Source organism: Aptenodytes forsteri, unplaced genomic scaffold, assembly GCF_000699145.1.
Source record: "Aptenodytes forsteri isolate BGI_AS27 unplaced genomic scaffold, ASM69914v1 Scaffold250, whole genome shotgun sequence".
Taxonomy (NCBI): domain Eukaryota; kingdom Metazoa; phylum Chordata; class Aves; order Sphenisciformes; family Spheniscidae; genus Aptenodytes; species Aptenodytes forsteri.
The window spans coordinates 564,244-580,950 of record NW_008794008.1 but is presented as its reverse complement, the minus strand read 5'-3'; the positions used below and the strand labels follow the sequence as shown (position 1 = coordinate 580,950).

General features: G+C 41.6%; 1 protein-coding gene across 1 annotated transcript in view; it reads right to left on the bottom strand.

Annotated features, from left to right (window-relative positions):
• Positions 1-16,707, bottom strand: part of RECK (reversion inducing cysteine rich protein with kazal motifs) — an 80,582-nt gene that overhangs the window by 45,624 nt on the left and 18,251 nt on the right. The window contains exons 5-6 of the mRNA XM_019474784.1: positions 10,133-10,207; positions 6,014-6,050 (exon numbers count right to left, since the gene is read on the bottom strand). Coding sequence (XP_019330329.1) covers positions 6,014-6,050; positions 10,133-10,207 — 112 coding nt within the window. The remainder of the gene's footprint in view (positions 1-6,013; positions 6,051-10,132; positions 10,208-16,707) is intronic.

Below are 16,707 nucleotides of genomic sequence, written 5' to 3'. Positions count from 1 at the left end.
GTGGTTTAGCTGCCTGCCGGGTTAAACCACAACACTATTTTAGGCCTAAAATAAGTAGCAGTTGTTTCTGCATAACTTTCATATGTGGTACACTGTGGACTCCTTTCAATCATAACAGTAACACTCGGTAGAATATTTATTAGTAGGATTGATATTGTAAGGTATAAGCAATCCAAAAAACATAAAACAAATATCATCTGCAATATGAAAACAAGATTTCCAGAAATCTCTGCTGCAATAACCAGCTATATCCAGGAGAAACACATGATAAATACAGCTGTACAGCTTTAGGGGCAATGTCACCACTGAATAGTCACCAGTGAATCACCACTGAATAATCAAGCATCCGTATTTTGTGCAATACAGAGCCTGTGGTTTTCAGACATACTTTTACTGGAACTAAACTGTGCTAAAAGAATGAAGCAAGCTACATGCCAAATTAAGAATGCTGATAAGCTTCAGCCATAGTTAGTATTTTCTTGGCAAGTGGCCCTCTCCCCAGGATATTTATGAGTAGCAGACAAGCTTGCGGAGGAAAAATTGATGTCACATCTTCAAAAACCATTGAACTGCAATTTTAATGCAACAACTTATAAACTAATTTTGTAGTCAAGGTAATTAAAATGCATGCATTTCTAGATGAAAATACACCTTCAGTGCACAATTAATTGACTGGAGTCCATAGTTCCGATTATTCACCAAATTAACTGATAGAAGTACAACACAGATCCCTGAACTAGAAAAGATCATCTAGTTGCATAACACAGCTCTTGTCCCACATCTCCTCCAAAAAGTTTCCAGAAGCCACATCACATTAGTGAGATGACTTACACAGATTTTTCTTCCTTATTATAAACATTTTACTGCATTCTCCACAAAAGTATTGAAGTCAGAAACAGAGGTAAAAAGCTGCAGAAACATAAAAAAATAGAATGTCATCTCTGATACCTTTATTTTGTGATGAGAGAAACATTCTACATTCTGAATATATCTGAGAAAAGCTGGATCACTGTGATCCTAAGGAAACTGGGGAGTAAAACAAAAAGGAAGATGGAAAAAGAAGAAAGTGAAAAACAACTAGGCTTCTCACGTTCAAGAGTTGCATGTTTCAAGAAGGGTGCAAGAAAGCCCAAATCAGAATTTTATTGTCTCTTTGAAGTCTTCTACAGTCTGCTTACAGAAAATGATAAAGCTTAAAATCAGAACATAATTATCATCTAGATTACAGATTGCTGCGTTTGCTCTCCCTCTCCCCGCCCCCCAGCTGGGGGTCCCTCAATCATCTTTTGTAAGCAGTTTCTTGAACAGCATCGTGTGTGCATGATCATAAAGAAACTTTAATTTCCTAGACAAGTCCCAAAAAATTATAAATGTTTTGTAGGCCTACTGGATTTAATAAACAAACATTGACAAACTAACCATATTTGCCTTCGTAATTTTCTTTCAGAGAATACTTACATTCCTGAACATCTAGTCCCAAGTATCTAATGCTTACAACACTGTCTTGGCAAGGACAAGAAAACACAACTTACAGTGTTGTTTTGTGAGGATGAGCCATAAAAGAAAGTTAATAGAAGACCATCATGATGGGTTTAAGGAAGTGGAAACAAATGTGAAAAGGAATGGTAGCTCAAGTGGTAGCTGTGAGAATATTAACACTTTAAGGTAACTATCGTGATGAAGTTACTGGCAAATCAAACAATTTCAAAATTTTAACACGGATCAGTAATATCAAGTTGCTGTGGGGAAGGAATGGAAGAGGAGAAAACACAAACTATAATGAAAATACACAAAGGATATATCAAGCAGCAAATTATAAGGCAGAGTCCCAAATTATTTAGCATATATGTTGTGTTATGACAGGATGCCATTGAAACCCACATGCAAAACAGGTTTCCACCTGCATTCTTAACTTAACTGCCAGGTATGTCATACAGCTGTTAAGAAAGTAACTATTAAAGTCATCTGTTTATCCAGTCAATATTCTGCAACTGTCCATGATAATGTCGATGTCGGGAGGGCTGCGTACAGTTTCATCACAGACAGTGTGTGCACATGTGTGTGTGCAAACACTTTGTGGATGCTGTACTACGAAAAATCAGAGATGCTGATCCAGTCAAAACTCAGTTTGTGGCCCCATTCTAAACTCTGTTATGAAATACTTTCTGTACTGAGGGTAGTCAAAGGGGAGAAAAATCAGAAAGAAAACCACAGAATCACTGAGGCTGGAAGGAACCTGTGGAGATTGTTTAGTCCAGCCTCCCTGCTCAAAGCAAGGTCAGCTAGAGCAGACTGCCCAGGACCATGCCCAGTAAGGTTTTGAATACCTCCACAGATGGAGACTCCAAAACCTCTCTGAGCAACCTCTTCCACTGTTCAATCATCCTTGCAGTAAAAAAGTTTTTTCTTATGTTTAAATGGAAGTTACTGTCATTCAATCTGTGCTCACTGCCTCTTGTCCTGCCACTGGATACCACTGAGAAGAGCATGGCTCCATCTTCTTTACACACTTCCATCAGATAATTATACATATTGATAAGATCCACCCCCCTCAGCTTTCTCTTCTTGGCAATGGTAACCAATCCCAGCTCTCTCAGCCTGTCCTCATATATGTTCCAGTCCCTTAATCATCTTAAAGTGGCTCTTTGCTGGACTTGCTCCAGTGTGTTCACATCTTTCTTGTACCGAGACACCCAGAACTGGACACAGTATCCCTGATGTGGTCTCATCAATGCTGAGTAGAGGGGAAGGATCACCTCCCTTGATCTGCTGGCAACACTTTCCCTAATGCAGCCTGGGTGCTGTAGGCCGCCTTTGCTACAAGGGCACATTGCTGGATCATGTTCCACTTGCTGTCCACCAGGATCCCCAGGTATGTTTCTACAAAGCTGCTTTCCAGCCGGTCAGCCTCCTGTGTGCTGTGGAGCACAGGGCCTTCACCAGGTGCAGGACTTTGCATTTCCTTTTTTGGAACTTCATGAGGTTCCTGTCTGCCTATTTCTCTGGCTTGTCAACATCCCTCTGAATGGCAGCACAACTATCTGGTCTAGCAACATCTCCTCCTGGTTTTGTATCATCTGCAAATACACTGAGGGTGCACTCTGTCCTATCATTAATGAAGATGTTAAATAGGATTAAACCCAGCATCAAACCCCAGGATACTGGCCTCCAGCTGGACTCTGTGCCACTGATCACACACCTTTGAGCCCAGCAGTTCAGATAGTTTTCAATCCACCTCCACTGTCCGCTTACCCAGCCCACACTTCATCAGTTTGTCTATAAGGATGTTATAAAAAACAGTGCTGAAAGCCTTACTAAAGTTGAGATAGACAACATCCACTGCTCTCCCTTCATCTAACAAGCCAGGCATCTCCTCATAGAGGGTTATCAGGTTGGTTAAGCATGATTTCCCCTTCACAAATCCATGCTGATTATAACCAATCACCTTGTTGTCCTTGATGTGTTTGGAAATGGCTTGCAGGAAGATCTGCTCCATTAACTTCCCAGGGTTTGAGGTGAGACTGACCAGCCTGTAGTTCCCCAGGTCCTCCTTGCCCTTTCTACAGGCAGGAGTGATGTTTGCTTTCTTCCAGTCCTCAGCATTGTCTCTCAATAGCCATGACCTTTCAAAGATTATTGAGTGTGACCTTGCAATGACATTAGCCAACTCCCTCAGCACTCGTAAGGGTATCCATCAGGTCCCATAGACTTGTGTTCAGTTTGCTTAAATATTACCTAACCTGATCCTCCTCCGTCAAGTCCAAGTCTTCCTTGCTCTGGACTTTACCACTGATCTCGGGGATCTGGCACTCCTGAAAGCTCATCTTACCAGTAAAGACTGAGGCAAAGAAAGCCATGGCCTTTTTAATGTCATTTGTCACCAGGTTTCCTGCCCCATTCAGCAGCAGGCCCTCATTTTCCCTAGTCTTCCTTTTACTGCTGATGTAGTTAAAGAAACAGGACAGCTTTCTGGCTGCCCGTCACATAGCTCACCAGGATCAACTCCAGATAGGCTCTGGCTTTTCTAACCCCATCATGCATAACTGGAGCTTGGATAAGGTGATCCTTGAAAATCAACCAGTTCTCTTGGACCCCTCTTCTCTCCAGGGCCGTATCACATGGGATTCTTCCAAGCAGATTGCCTGTGCCCTCCTGTGTTGTCTCTTGAAAAGGTACCAGAGTGATCATAGTTGCCCATGAGCATCAGGGCATGTGAACATGAGACTTCGTCCGGTTGTATGAAGAAGGCCTCATCTACTACTTCTTCCTGATCAGGTAGTCTGTAGCTGACACCCACAACATCACCCATGTTGGACTGCTCACTAATATGTTGATATGCCCATACTATGCCACTCATATGCCCATGTGCTGTCGTCAGCTGGCTCATCATCCATCCCCAGGCAGAGCTCCATGCATGCCAGTTACACTCTCACATAAAGGGCAACTCCCCCTCCTCACCTTCCTGGCCAGTCCTTCCTGTACCTGTCCATCACAGCACTCCTGCTGTAGGAGCCTTCTTGCTATGTCTCTATGACCCAAATAAAATCGTAGCCCTGTAACTGCACATAGACTTCTAACTCCTCCTGTTTGCTCCCCATGCTGCGTGCGCTAGCGTACAGGCACCTCACAGAGGCACTCAGTTGTACTGATTTCCCAGAAAGGGAGTAAGAGCTTCCCCTATAATGCTGTCCTATATACACCACACCATTAATTTACAAAATCCTACAGTGCGTGGAATTACTGGAGAATACTTAAAAGAATTTTAAAAGTGGCTCACATCAAAGAAGAAAACAGTAACATAACTTCACATGCAAGAAGAATGAAAAGTGACTGGCTTCATGCAGGTACAAAGTTCAGGATACAAGCTCAGGATACTACAGGAATATTTCACTTTTATCACAGGACTAAACTATGATTCACAGCACCATTGAAGAACTGACTTTTTTTTCCATAAATCAGAGGATAATAGAATCCTACCATTAAGGCACTGAAGAGGCCTCACACCAGTTTAGAAAGTACAGGAAGACAATTTGGAAGTGGTTCATTAACAAAGATTTCCAATGCTTTTTCACTTGCTTACACAAACCTAACATTGAAAATAAAATATGTATTTCTCACTTGCAGTAAAAGCATTGCCACTCATTTTTATATAGCTAGTGAGCTTCAATGAAGATTAGGTATTGTCTCCAACTAAAAATTGATCAGGTTTTAGATGAGAGAGAAGCACTGCAACTCCAAAAGACATTATTGGTTAAGTAAAACTAGCAAAATATAAGACAGCAAATCTCTTTGCATGCACTGGAATCAACAGTTTGCCTCTGAAGCGGCACAGGGGGGAAGTCTGAGCAGATGCCATAAAACTGTTACAGCCTCCTCTTTCCTCACTACCACTTTTCAACCATAGTATGCTAATTTCACTCCAAGTCTTTTAGAAATGACATATGATACAATAGTACTAGTTAAGTCCAATTTCATCTATTTTTGATCTCTCTTTTTAACATAACAGTCCTGTCTTGTGATTTATGCTTTAACTTTCTAAATCCACCTGTACCAAGCAGTTTGGTTCTTGATATGAGCCTCTGCACTTCTTAAATTGTTTCTCTAGTTCTTACTATTTCTCCCTGTTACTCAGTTTTTTCCCAAATTATACCGCATCTAGAGCAAAGTTGCAATAATCCATGATTTTATAGATCAGGCTAAAGTATACTGAAACTAAAAATAATAGAAACTCTTTAAAGGAAAGAAACTTTGATATTTCTTGGATGTGTCACAGAAGCACACATTTAATCATAGAAACATATTAAACAATTTCTAACTAGGAAAAGAAAAGAAGTGTTAAAAAAAAAAAGCACAGGTAACCCAGTTTAGACTAAAGGAAACTAGACATCAAGTACAGTTTATAATGGAAACATAATGAAAGTTAAATTATCACGAAATCTATAGGTGCAACATCATCAAAACATGCATATGGTGAAAAAGCAACACAATTCAATAGTAAACTAGTATTTCTTACCTGGCAAAGAAGAATTTATACAACCCCACACTTCTCCCTGAAAAGTAAAATGCAGTTAAGCAAAAGTAAGTCTACAGAATAAAAGAGTTTCTAGCAGACACAAAACAGCATTTTCAGCATTTTTATCCTGGTTTTTAAATACCCTATCGGAAGAATTCTTATGTCTAAAACATCTTTTGAAGAAGCGCTACGCAATATAATTTGAGTACCACTTCCTTTGATGAGAAGGCTGCCATCTACATAGTATGGAATCAATAGCAGCGTTTTTGTAGGTGCAGAACATGCTGTGATTACCTGGAATATGCCAGCTAGTCAACTTTCTCCACCAGTGTTTAGAGAACTAAGTAGCAACTGTTTAGACAAAGAAAAAGATTTATCTAGGACCAAGACCTGTGGAGAAGCTTATTGCCCTAGCACTCCTTTCCACCAGCTTAAAAAAAAACCCAAACACCACATACAACCACACACAAAACAAAAGAAAGAGGTTTTAAGGCACCCCAGAGACCAGAGAAATGTAGCTTCAGGGAAAGATAGATACATGGAAGAAAGAGTTGTGTAAGTGAAGTTTACTAACATGAAAAGTTACAATTGGGATCTGTTGGGTTCACCCTGACTGCAAAGCACTTCTGGTCCTAAGCACAGGTTCTGCTAAATGACCTAAGTGGCTGATGGTATTTGGCAGAAGAATTCTGTAAACAGTTTTCTGCCAAAAGGCAGAAAAAAAAAAAGGTGAACAGCTTACCAAATTGCTGTCCCTATCTCTTTCATTACTGTTATGACTGAGACTACCAGCCAAGCTGACTACAGGGGATTCTCTACACTGGGGCTAGTATAAAAGAAATCTCTGGTCAGACTCCGGTCTGCCACAGGTACTTATGTTACCCACCCAATAAAAGTTACAAATGTCCTGGAAGACGGAGGTTTCGGCAGCAGAGGAAGAATTCCATGTAAGGTAAGAATTTTAGTTCAACTATCAGAAACAAGTACCTATTGCAGTTACAGTGGGTGCGCTGTGTTAGGAGCCTGAAGAATTAAAAGCAATGGGAGTTGCCATGCATTGTACGCTAGATGTTTAACATCCTACAACACTTAGACAATATGATCACAGTATAGTATTTAAAATGACAAGAGTACAGAAAAGCCTTGAAGACATGTATTTTAATACAATGTTATTGAAGTCAATATTTTTTAAGCAAGCACTAGGAAAACCTTAATTAGATGAAATCAGAGGAAAATTCTGCAGAGTAAGAAGGCAAGTGACAAGTCTTAAGGGGTGTATTGGGTTTACGTGGCAAGGTTTTGGTAGTAGGGGGGCTGCAGGGGTGGCTTCCGTGAGAAGCTTCCCCCATGTCCGACAAATCCAGTTCCAGCCGGCTCCAAGATGGACCTGCTGCTGGCCAAGGCTGAGCCAATCAGTGATGTTAGTAGCGCCTCTGTGATAAGATATTTAAGAAAGGGTAAAAACTGCAGCTGGGAGAGAGGAGTGAGAATATGTGAAAGAGACAACCCTGCAGACACCAAGGTCAGTGAAGAAGGAGGGAGAGGAGGTGTTCCAGGTGCCAGAGAAGAGATTCCCCTGCAGCCTGTGGTGAAGACCATGGTGAGGCAGGCTGTCCCCCTGCAGCCCATGGAGGTCCACGGTGGAGCAGATATCCACACTGCAGCTCATGGGGGACCCCACACCAGAGCAGGTAGATGTGCCCTGAAGGAAGCTGCAGCCCATGGAGAGCCCATGCTGGAGCAGGCTCCTGGCAGGACCTGTGGCCCTGTGGAGAGTGGCCCATGTTGGAGCAGGTTTCCTGGCAAGACTTGTGGCCCCGCGGGAGACCCACACTGGAGCAGTCTGTTCCTGAAGGACTGCACCCCGTGGAAAGGACCCACGCTGGAGCAGTTCGTGGAGGACTGTCTCTCATGGGAGGGACCCCACGCTGGAGCAGTGGAAAAGCATGAGGAGGAAGGAGAGGCAGAGACAATGCACAATGAACTGACCACAACCCCCATTGCCCATCCCCCTGCACTGCTTGGGGGAGAGGAGGTAGAGAAGTCAGGAGTGAAGTTGAGCCTGGGAAGAAGGGAGGGGTGGGGGGAAGGTGTTTTTAGGTTTCTTCTTATTTCTTATTATCCTACTCTGACCTTTTGATTGGCAATAAATTAAATTCATTTCCCCGAGTCGAGTGAGTCGAGTCTGTTTTGCCCGTGACGGTAATTGCTGAGTGATCTCCCCGTGCTTATCTCCACCCACGAGTCTTCTGTCAGATTTTCTCTCCCTCTGTCCAGTTGAGGAGGGGGAGTGACAGAGTGGCTCGGCAGGCACCTGGCATGCAGCCAAGGTTAACCCACCCCAAGGGGCTTTAAATGAAAGAGTGTTGAACATGTTCTTTAAGACAAAACGAAAAGTTTAATTCAATCACACTGAAACAGCCACCCATATTGTCATGCAATGATTCTGTAATCACAGGAATTAATGACTTTCTAAAGTTGCAATGGATCTGTATCTAATGATCTAAAACTGTCCCCCTCTGTATATGTGGGAGTTTCCCACTTAGATAAGAGTCAAAGTCAGCTCAAAAGAAAAAGGTAAAGAGCTGCTACTTCTACTAGTTCCACCCCATTGATTCAGTTGACTTCCTTTATTTCATGAGAAGGTTGACGGTTGGACTCAATGATCTTAAGGGTCTTTTCCAACCTAAACGATTCTATGATTCTAAGATAAAGTCGCCTCTTGTGTTGGCAGTTACTGTATTACTTAATACCAGGCAATACCCTTTCTATCCTATTACCTGAAGGAATATAGACAACACAATGTCTGTAACCAGTGCTCCAGAAAATAGACCATCTGATTAAATTCATAACCTATCCACTCATCTGTGGAATGTCACTAGAACACCTCTCCAACAAAGACAAGCAATACTAATTTAAGATACATACTGCACAGTAAACTTGCCATTTATAAAGATGGTAATTCGGAGTTAAAAAAATCGTGTCAATCATTTTCCCCCTTTCAGATACTCTCCAATCCTGTCTTCTGAAAATGCACTCCTCTACTATACAGATAGATCCTACTCTTCCTATCAGGGAATAAAAGATAAAGAAAACCAGTACCAAAACAAATGCTATTCACCACTTTGATATGTTTTCATGCCACAGGTTTCACTCATACCATCAGCCATCTGTAACCTTCCAAGACCTTAGAGCTGATGATCAACAGGAACTAAACATTGAAAAAACATACTTTTGACACACTGGAGGAGAGGATCTATAAGCAAACACACTCTTGCAAAGTTGCTTATAAAATGTTATTCTCAGATTTACTACTCCTACACATTACCCATTTGAGCTGAGTATATGTTTTAGGCTAGCTGGAAACAGTATTGATACTGTTTAGAAGTAACAAAAATTACAAGAAGAAAGCAGACCTTTCTGATAGCAAATGTGTTGAGATATTCTAAGTTGCCAAGAGAGAAGACTCCAGAATTTACAATCTGAATGATAGTGCTTATCTCTTCCCCAGTTAGATCATCTCTAAGACAGGGAGCAGATTATATTCTTCATTTTTTTAGTGATACACTAGAGAACTTTTAGGAAACCATAAAATTACCTATCCAATAAAATCATTACTTCAGTTTGTCAGATGTGGCCATAAACCATTCAGAGCAGCTATGAGGGTCTCCTTGCCTTAGTCCAACCAAGACCTCACAGCTTTGTCCCATACACAAGCTGGAACACATGACCTAATTTAAGTCGCTGCCATCAACATCCAAGTGACAATCACCCAGCACAATTTTTTACAACATAGGTCAGATTTTCATTGCATTTCATAGCTTACACGACCAGGACACCTAGCAAAATTGTCAAGTCCCGTCTTATTGCAAGTAGCGTAATAATGGCTTTACAAAAAAATAAATGCTACTATGAGGATCAAATCTCATAATAAGAATTTTTCTAGTCCTCATAACAAGGAAGAAAAAGCTTCAAGACATACACACATGTTCTACCAGCTCAAAACTCAGTGAGTAAATAAAATACAAGTAATTTTAAAACCTTATTTTTGCAAGCAAAACTTTGTTAATGTAAGATTAGTTGTTTTGTTTTCTTTAATTAAAAACTAGCAAGCCTTACCATTGATTCTGGACAATACTCAGGTGCTCGCTGCAGTAAGTGCTTCAAACGAGAATCACTCTTAGAAGACAAAATCTGTTAGAAACAAAACACACCTTAAAACATATAGAATGTAACTACACAATGAATACTTTTTTCAATTGATTTCATCGTTTTTAGTTTCACTACTATCTACCCTTCGACAACTTTGGCTAACAGTTAATATGTAAACAATGCAAAGAAGATTTTCTCTTTTATCTATCTACAGTCTTTCAAATATGTTCCACTTTTTATGAAGAAGGAATTTTTAATTTTTAGTCTTTCAAATATGTTCCACTTTTTATGAAGAAGGAATTTTTATATTTAGAAGTGAATGAGAATTTCCTCCTCAAACACTTCAATCAAAAAGTTTCTATTGAATAGGCAGTGTGAAAAACATAGAGGATTTCTGCCCCACATATCAAAATATTATACAACTCTATTTACTTAATTAACCTTCTGCTACATGTTACATGACCTCAGGCAACTAAACTCCTTCCAAAAAAACCTGAAACAAATAAGTTTTGTGGAACAAAGACGAACAAAACCTAGATTAGTTAAAGAGACTATCAAAACTAACAGGGGAATGAATACTACCCACAGCAGAGCAAGATCAAGTTAAGCACCACCTAAGCAAACTGAACATCCAGAAGTTCATGAGAGTGGATGGGATGCCAACTGAGGATGTTGAGAAGCTAGCCACTGTCACTACAAGGCATTGCTACCATTTTTGAAAGATCATGGTGATTGGATGAGGCTCCTGATGATTGAAAAAAGACAAACAACATATCCTTTAGAAAGGCAAGAAGGATAATCTGGGGAATTACAGGCTGTTCAGCCTAACCTCACCGTGCAGGAAGATCGTGGAACAAATCCTCACAGAAGCCATGTCAGGGCACATGAAGGACAAGAAGGTGACTGGGAACAGTCAGCACAGGCATACCAAGGGCAAATTTAGTCTGATAGCTTTCCATAATGAAAAGACTGGTTTAGTAAAAAAGTGGGGAACAGTGTATGTTGTCTACCTTGACTTTAAAAAGGTTTTTGCATGGTCTCCCACCATATCTTCAAGCCAAACAGGTGAAACGTGGATGGGATAGGTGGGCTACAAGGTGGGCGACAAACTGCCTGGACAGTAGGGCTCAAAGATTAGCAGTCAGCAGTTCAATATCTAAGTGTTGGCCACTTAGAAGTGGTATAATATAGGATTCAAACCAACACTGTTAATGACTTTATTAGCAAGCTGGACAATGGGACAGAAAAAATCCTCAGCAGGTACGCAGATGAGCCTAAACTGGGAGCTGTCATCAATATATCGGAGAGTGGAGCTGCCACTCAGATGTATTTCAACAGGCTGACAGGAAACTCAAGCAGTTCAACAAAAGCAAACACAGAATCTTGCAGCTGAAATGGAATAACCCCATGCAACAGTACAGGCTGGGTGCTCACTGCCTAGAAAGCAGCTTTGCAGAAAAGGGTGTTGGGTCCTGGTGAATGACAAGTTGAACATGGGTCAGCAGTGCACCAATGTGGCACTGAAAGCTAACGGCATATCGCACTTCATTAGCAACAGCACTCCCAGCAGGTTAAAGGAAGATAACCATTCTCTTCTATTAGGCACTGATGAGGCCACCTATGTAATACCAAACCCAGTTTTGTGCCACCCCTGTGCAAGGAACGTTATTGATGAACTGCAGAGAGTCCAGTAGAAGGTCACAAAAGATGCTGGACTTTACAACATACGAAGACAGGCCGCAGTAAAGGAATCTGTTCAAACTGAAGAAGGGTTAAGAGGGAGCAGGAGGGATCTAAATTCCTGTCTTCCAGTACCTGAAGATGAATTATAGAAAAGACAAGTCAGACTGTTCTCAGAGTTGCACAGTGGATGGATGAGCTGCAAAAGTAACAAGTTGCAGCAAGAGAAATCCTGACTGGATGCAAAGGAAAATAAACCCTTCACCATAAGAGTAGTTAAGTGCTGGAACAGATTCCCTAGAGAGGCTGTGGAAAGCCCATCCTTGAGCATATTCAAAACCTGACTAACAAGATCCTGAGCAACCTGATTTAATTTTGAAGCTAGCACCTCTCTGAGCAGGAGGTTAGACAAAATGACTCTTCCAACTTAAATTATTTTGCATAGCTATACTTGGGAAGAAATCTTACCTTACCTTACTGTCTTTCATACACAATTTTGAATCATGTAAATTTATCTTTTTTTCCCAGGTGTCTTTCAGACCATTTTGTAGTGTTGCTCATCTCATTTCCTTACAACAGTAGCAATATTTTAACAGTTTATTATAAGATGCCTTTACCTCATCAATCTTTTTGGTGTTGCTTTTGCTGTTATTGTTGCTTTGTTGTTTTTTTTTTTTAAAGTTTCATGGAAGTGTTAACGTAAGTTGAGCTCCCAGCACATTTTAAATTGTTTTCTGGTCCCACATTAATCATGTTTTTAGTTCTTGTTCCTTTAGCAGTCCAATTAAGTAAAACACTTAGAAATTAACACAAGAAACTGGGCAACAAAAGGGATGGAAACAGACCTATTAATGTGGGATATGAAACTGGAAATTACAGGAATAACTGAAACATGGATGCTTTTCAGATCTTCCAGAAGGAGAAATACATTACAGTTCTACTCTAAATTCGCAACACGATAAAATTCTGGAAAGAAAACCAAGAGAACAATAGTACTGGTTTCAGAAATGAGAGCAAGAAAAGAACTGCAGTAGTATTTGGGGTCTTCTGGGGTCATAGAATAATAAAATAATTCAGGTTGGAAGGGATCTCAGAAGATCATTTATTTCAACCTCCTGCTAAAAGCAGGGTCAACTATGAGGCCAGACCACGTTGCTCAGGGTTTTAACCAGTCAGGAAAACCTCTGAGGATGGAGGATGCACAGCCTCTGTGTTCTCATGGTAGAAAAGTTCCTCCTTACAACCAGCTGGAACTCTCTAGTTTCAATTTATGACTGCTCTCACTTGTCCTCCCACTATGTACCACTGTGAAGAGCCTGGCTTTTTCTTCTGAGCAATCTTATCACAGGTATCGGAAGGCTGCTCTGAGGTGCTGCTTCTTCCCCAGGCTAAAGGCAGTTCCCTCAGCCTCTCCAGAGAAGGCATGTGCTCCAGCCCCCTGATCACCTTGGTGACTCTCTGCTAACTTGTTCCAGTTAACTGTTGTCATTCTTGTAACAGGGGGGACAAAACTGGACACAGTATTCTAGATGTGGTCAGCAAGTGCTGACTAAATGGGGAGAATCATTTCTCTAGACCTACTGGCTATGCTCCTGTTAATATAAGCCAGGATGCCTTCTTTATTGTTGGGGCACGCTGCTGGCTCATGTTCAGCTTGCTGTCTGTATACCAGTACCTCTGGATCCTTTTTCAGCAAATCTGTTCCCTAGCGAATCAATCTCCAACTCATATTGTTGCAAGCGATTCTTTCTTCTCAGGCAGGACTTTGAGCAAATCTGTTCCCTAGCGAATCAATCTCCAACTCATATTGTTGCAAGCGATTCTTTCTTCTCAGGTGCAGGACTTTGCATTTGTCCTTGCTGAGTTTCATAAAGTTCCTGTTGGCCAATTCCTTCCATCTGTCCAGGTCCCTCTGGATGACAATCCTGCCATTAAGATTATCAACTTTTCCTTCCAGCTTGGTATTGCCTGAAAACTCAACAAGAGTGGAATCTGTCACCTCCTCCAGGTCATTAATAAAGATGTTAAAAAGGACAGGTCCCAGGACAGACCCCTTTGGTATTCCACTTCTTATTAGCCTGCAGGCAGAGTAGGACCCACTAACCTCTATCTCTGAGCCTGATTATCCAACCAATTTTTTTACTCATCTAGTTGTTCATCCATCAAAACTGTATTATCCTAAAATAGGTACAAAAATATTGAGGGAGGCAGTGTTGCAAGTCTTGCTAAAGTCAACACAAATGACATCCACTCCTTTCCCCTCATCCAGAAATCCAGCCTTATTATCAAAGACAATCAGGTTTGCCAGGCATGATTTACCCCTTGCATGCTCAGAAATGAGTTCCGAGAGGACTCTGCCCGTGATTTTTGCAGGGATTAAGAGAAGATGACTTGTCTGTAGTTTGCTGGATTGGGAACTGTCCTTTGGGGGTTTTTTGTTTTTGTTTTTGTTTTTTTTTAAGATGGGTACATTGTTTGTCCTTCTCCAGTCAGTGGGGACCTCCCCCAAGTTCCACAACCTTTTAAAGATGATAGAGAGTAACCTTGCAGTGACACCAGCCAGCTGTCTCAGCACCCTCAGATGCAGTCTATCTAGTCCCATGGACGTGTATGGGTCAAATTTTCTCAAGTAATTCCCAACTCAACCATCACCTATTACTGGTGGTACTCCTCCTTGAACCCTGTCTCTATGCACAGAGGACTGAGAAATCTTGTTAACAAAGACTTGGGAAAGAAGGCATTCAGTACCTCTGCCTTATCTGTGTCTGCCAACACTAATCACGTGCTGCATTCAGCAACAGTCACACATTTTTCCTTCTTCAGCCTTTAACTAGTGCCATAGCATGTCTTGTTGCCCCGACATCCTCTGCAAGTCTCAACTCCAGTTGAACCTTCTCTTTCCCAATATAACCTTACATGCCTAAATTCCTCTTTTATAACCTTTCCCTGCTTCTACCTTCTCTATACTGCCTTTCTGCATTGAAGCTTGTTCATGACTTCTCTGTTTAGCCAAGCCAGCGTCTTGAAACATTAACATGTTTTCCTGAGGACTGGAATGGACTGTTCTTATGCTTGGAGGAGGATCTGGATAGAGATCTCTGGAGTGGTACAGAGACGAATGCTGCCAGGAACCTTATCATTGTGAAACTTCCCAGAAATAAACTTAAGAAAAAAATGTCAATTAAAGAAAGACAGCCCCACTTATTCCTTGCTACAGTATCTGACAGACTTAATCAAATAATCATGAAAAGGAGATGATATTGAAACTAAGCTTGGAATAATACTTACTAAGAACGCAAAATAGTTAGATGTTTGAATCATGTTAGTTGACAAACAAATCTGTAATCCAAGTTTTCTTTTTCAAAGGGCTCACTTAAAGTAGCTGAATTACAAGTTAGCAGAATTCCTTATTCTTAATCAAGCCTTTTTCCTTTACGGGCAGGATCAAGGAGAACACCACCTCCTGTGCCCTTCACCCTAGCCCCTCGGCTGTAGTTACCTTTTACACACGCAAGGCCTCCCTCAGTAGTATCACTGGTGTTCATGTAGATGAGCAGCTAATGGGTAATAGTCTGAGGGTCAAAAAAACCTTGCAATTTCTGCAGCATCCTAGATCTGAGCCCCTAAAAACCAAACCACCTTAGACAGCAAGTCTCATCTGCAGATGAGTGCTTCCATCCCCTGCTGAAGGGAGTCTTTCTCCTGGTGTCACTGTTTACAACCAGTTGATTAGGCCAAGATGGCTCCCTGATGGAGCTTGTTCCTCCTTACCTGTTCTAAGGCCCCAAATCTATTCTGTAAGTGTGTATCCAAAGACAGGCCAAGAAACTTCTTCCTGCTGTCAGGAGTCACAAAATTCCAGTCTCCAAGAAGCACAGCCTCTGGCCATCCTTCTTTCCATGCAATGCATAGTTCAGGCTATTGCCCTTGCAGGTTCTCTATGAAAAGCTCATCCAGCTCCCATTTACACTGAGGCAATGCTTCTATCCTCAGCTTCTTTATCTGACAGTTCAGGAAGCTGACCAGAGCATGACTCCCACAGTTTAAGTGCCACTGACTCAAGGAGAGACACCATCCTTTCACGGCAGACCAAGACTTGGATGGACACATTCTTTCTCAAGAGCTCACTCTGGGTCAAAACCTCCAACATGTCATGAGTGGTTGGCCCAGCCAGTGCCAGAGGCTGTCCTGCTGGACACAACAGGTGCACACAGTCTCAAGCAGTACATCTGCACCTCCTGCTGGCCCTCTCCACAAGAAACAGCTGTGTTAACACCCAAATTCCTGTCTGTGCACCCTAGTCGCTGGCATTCCCTAAGCATTAGTTAAATAGAGATATGGAGCACAAGCCTGCTCTCTTTCCCTGCCGTCCCTGGCAAGCAACTTCAATGTTTTATGGCTCAAACTACCAAGTCTAGGAGGAGGATTTTTTTTTATTATTATTAAATAAATTATCGTGTTAGGATGGTACAGTGTGGTAGTACAGACAAGGCAACAAGTGCATGGCAAATATTTTAGAAAATGTGTTTGGAAAGATGGGAAAAGGCAAATCAATTCAGCCAACTCTGTTCCTTTACAGTCTGTCCTGGTTTTGGCTGGGATGGAGTTAATTTTCTTCCTAGTAGCTGGTACAGCGCTGTGGTTTGGATTTAGGATGAGAATAATGTTGATAACACACCGATGTTTTAGTTGTTGCTAAGTAGTGCTTACACTAGTCAAGGACTTTTCAGGTTCCCATGCTCTACCGACTGAGAAGGCTGGAGGCGCACAAGAAGCTGGGAGGGGGCACAGCCAGGACACCTGACCCAAACTGGCCAAAGGGATATTCCATACCATGTGACGTCATGCTCAGTATATAAAGC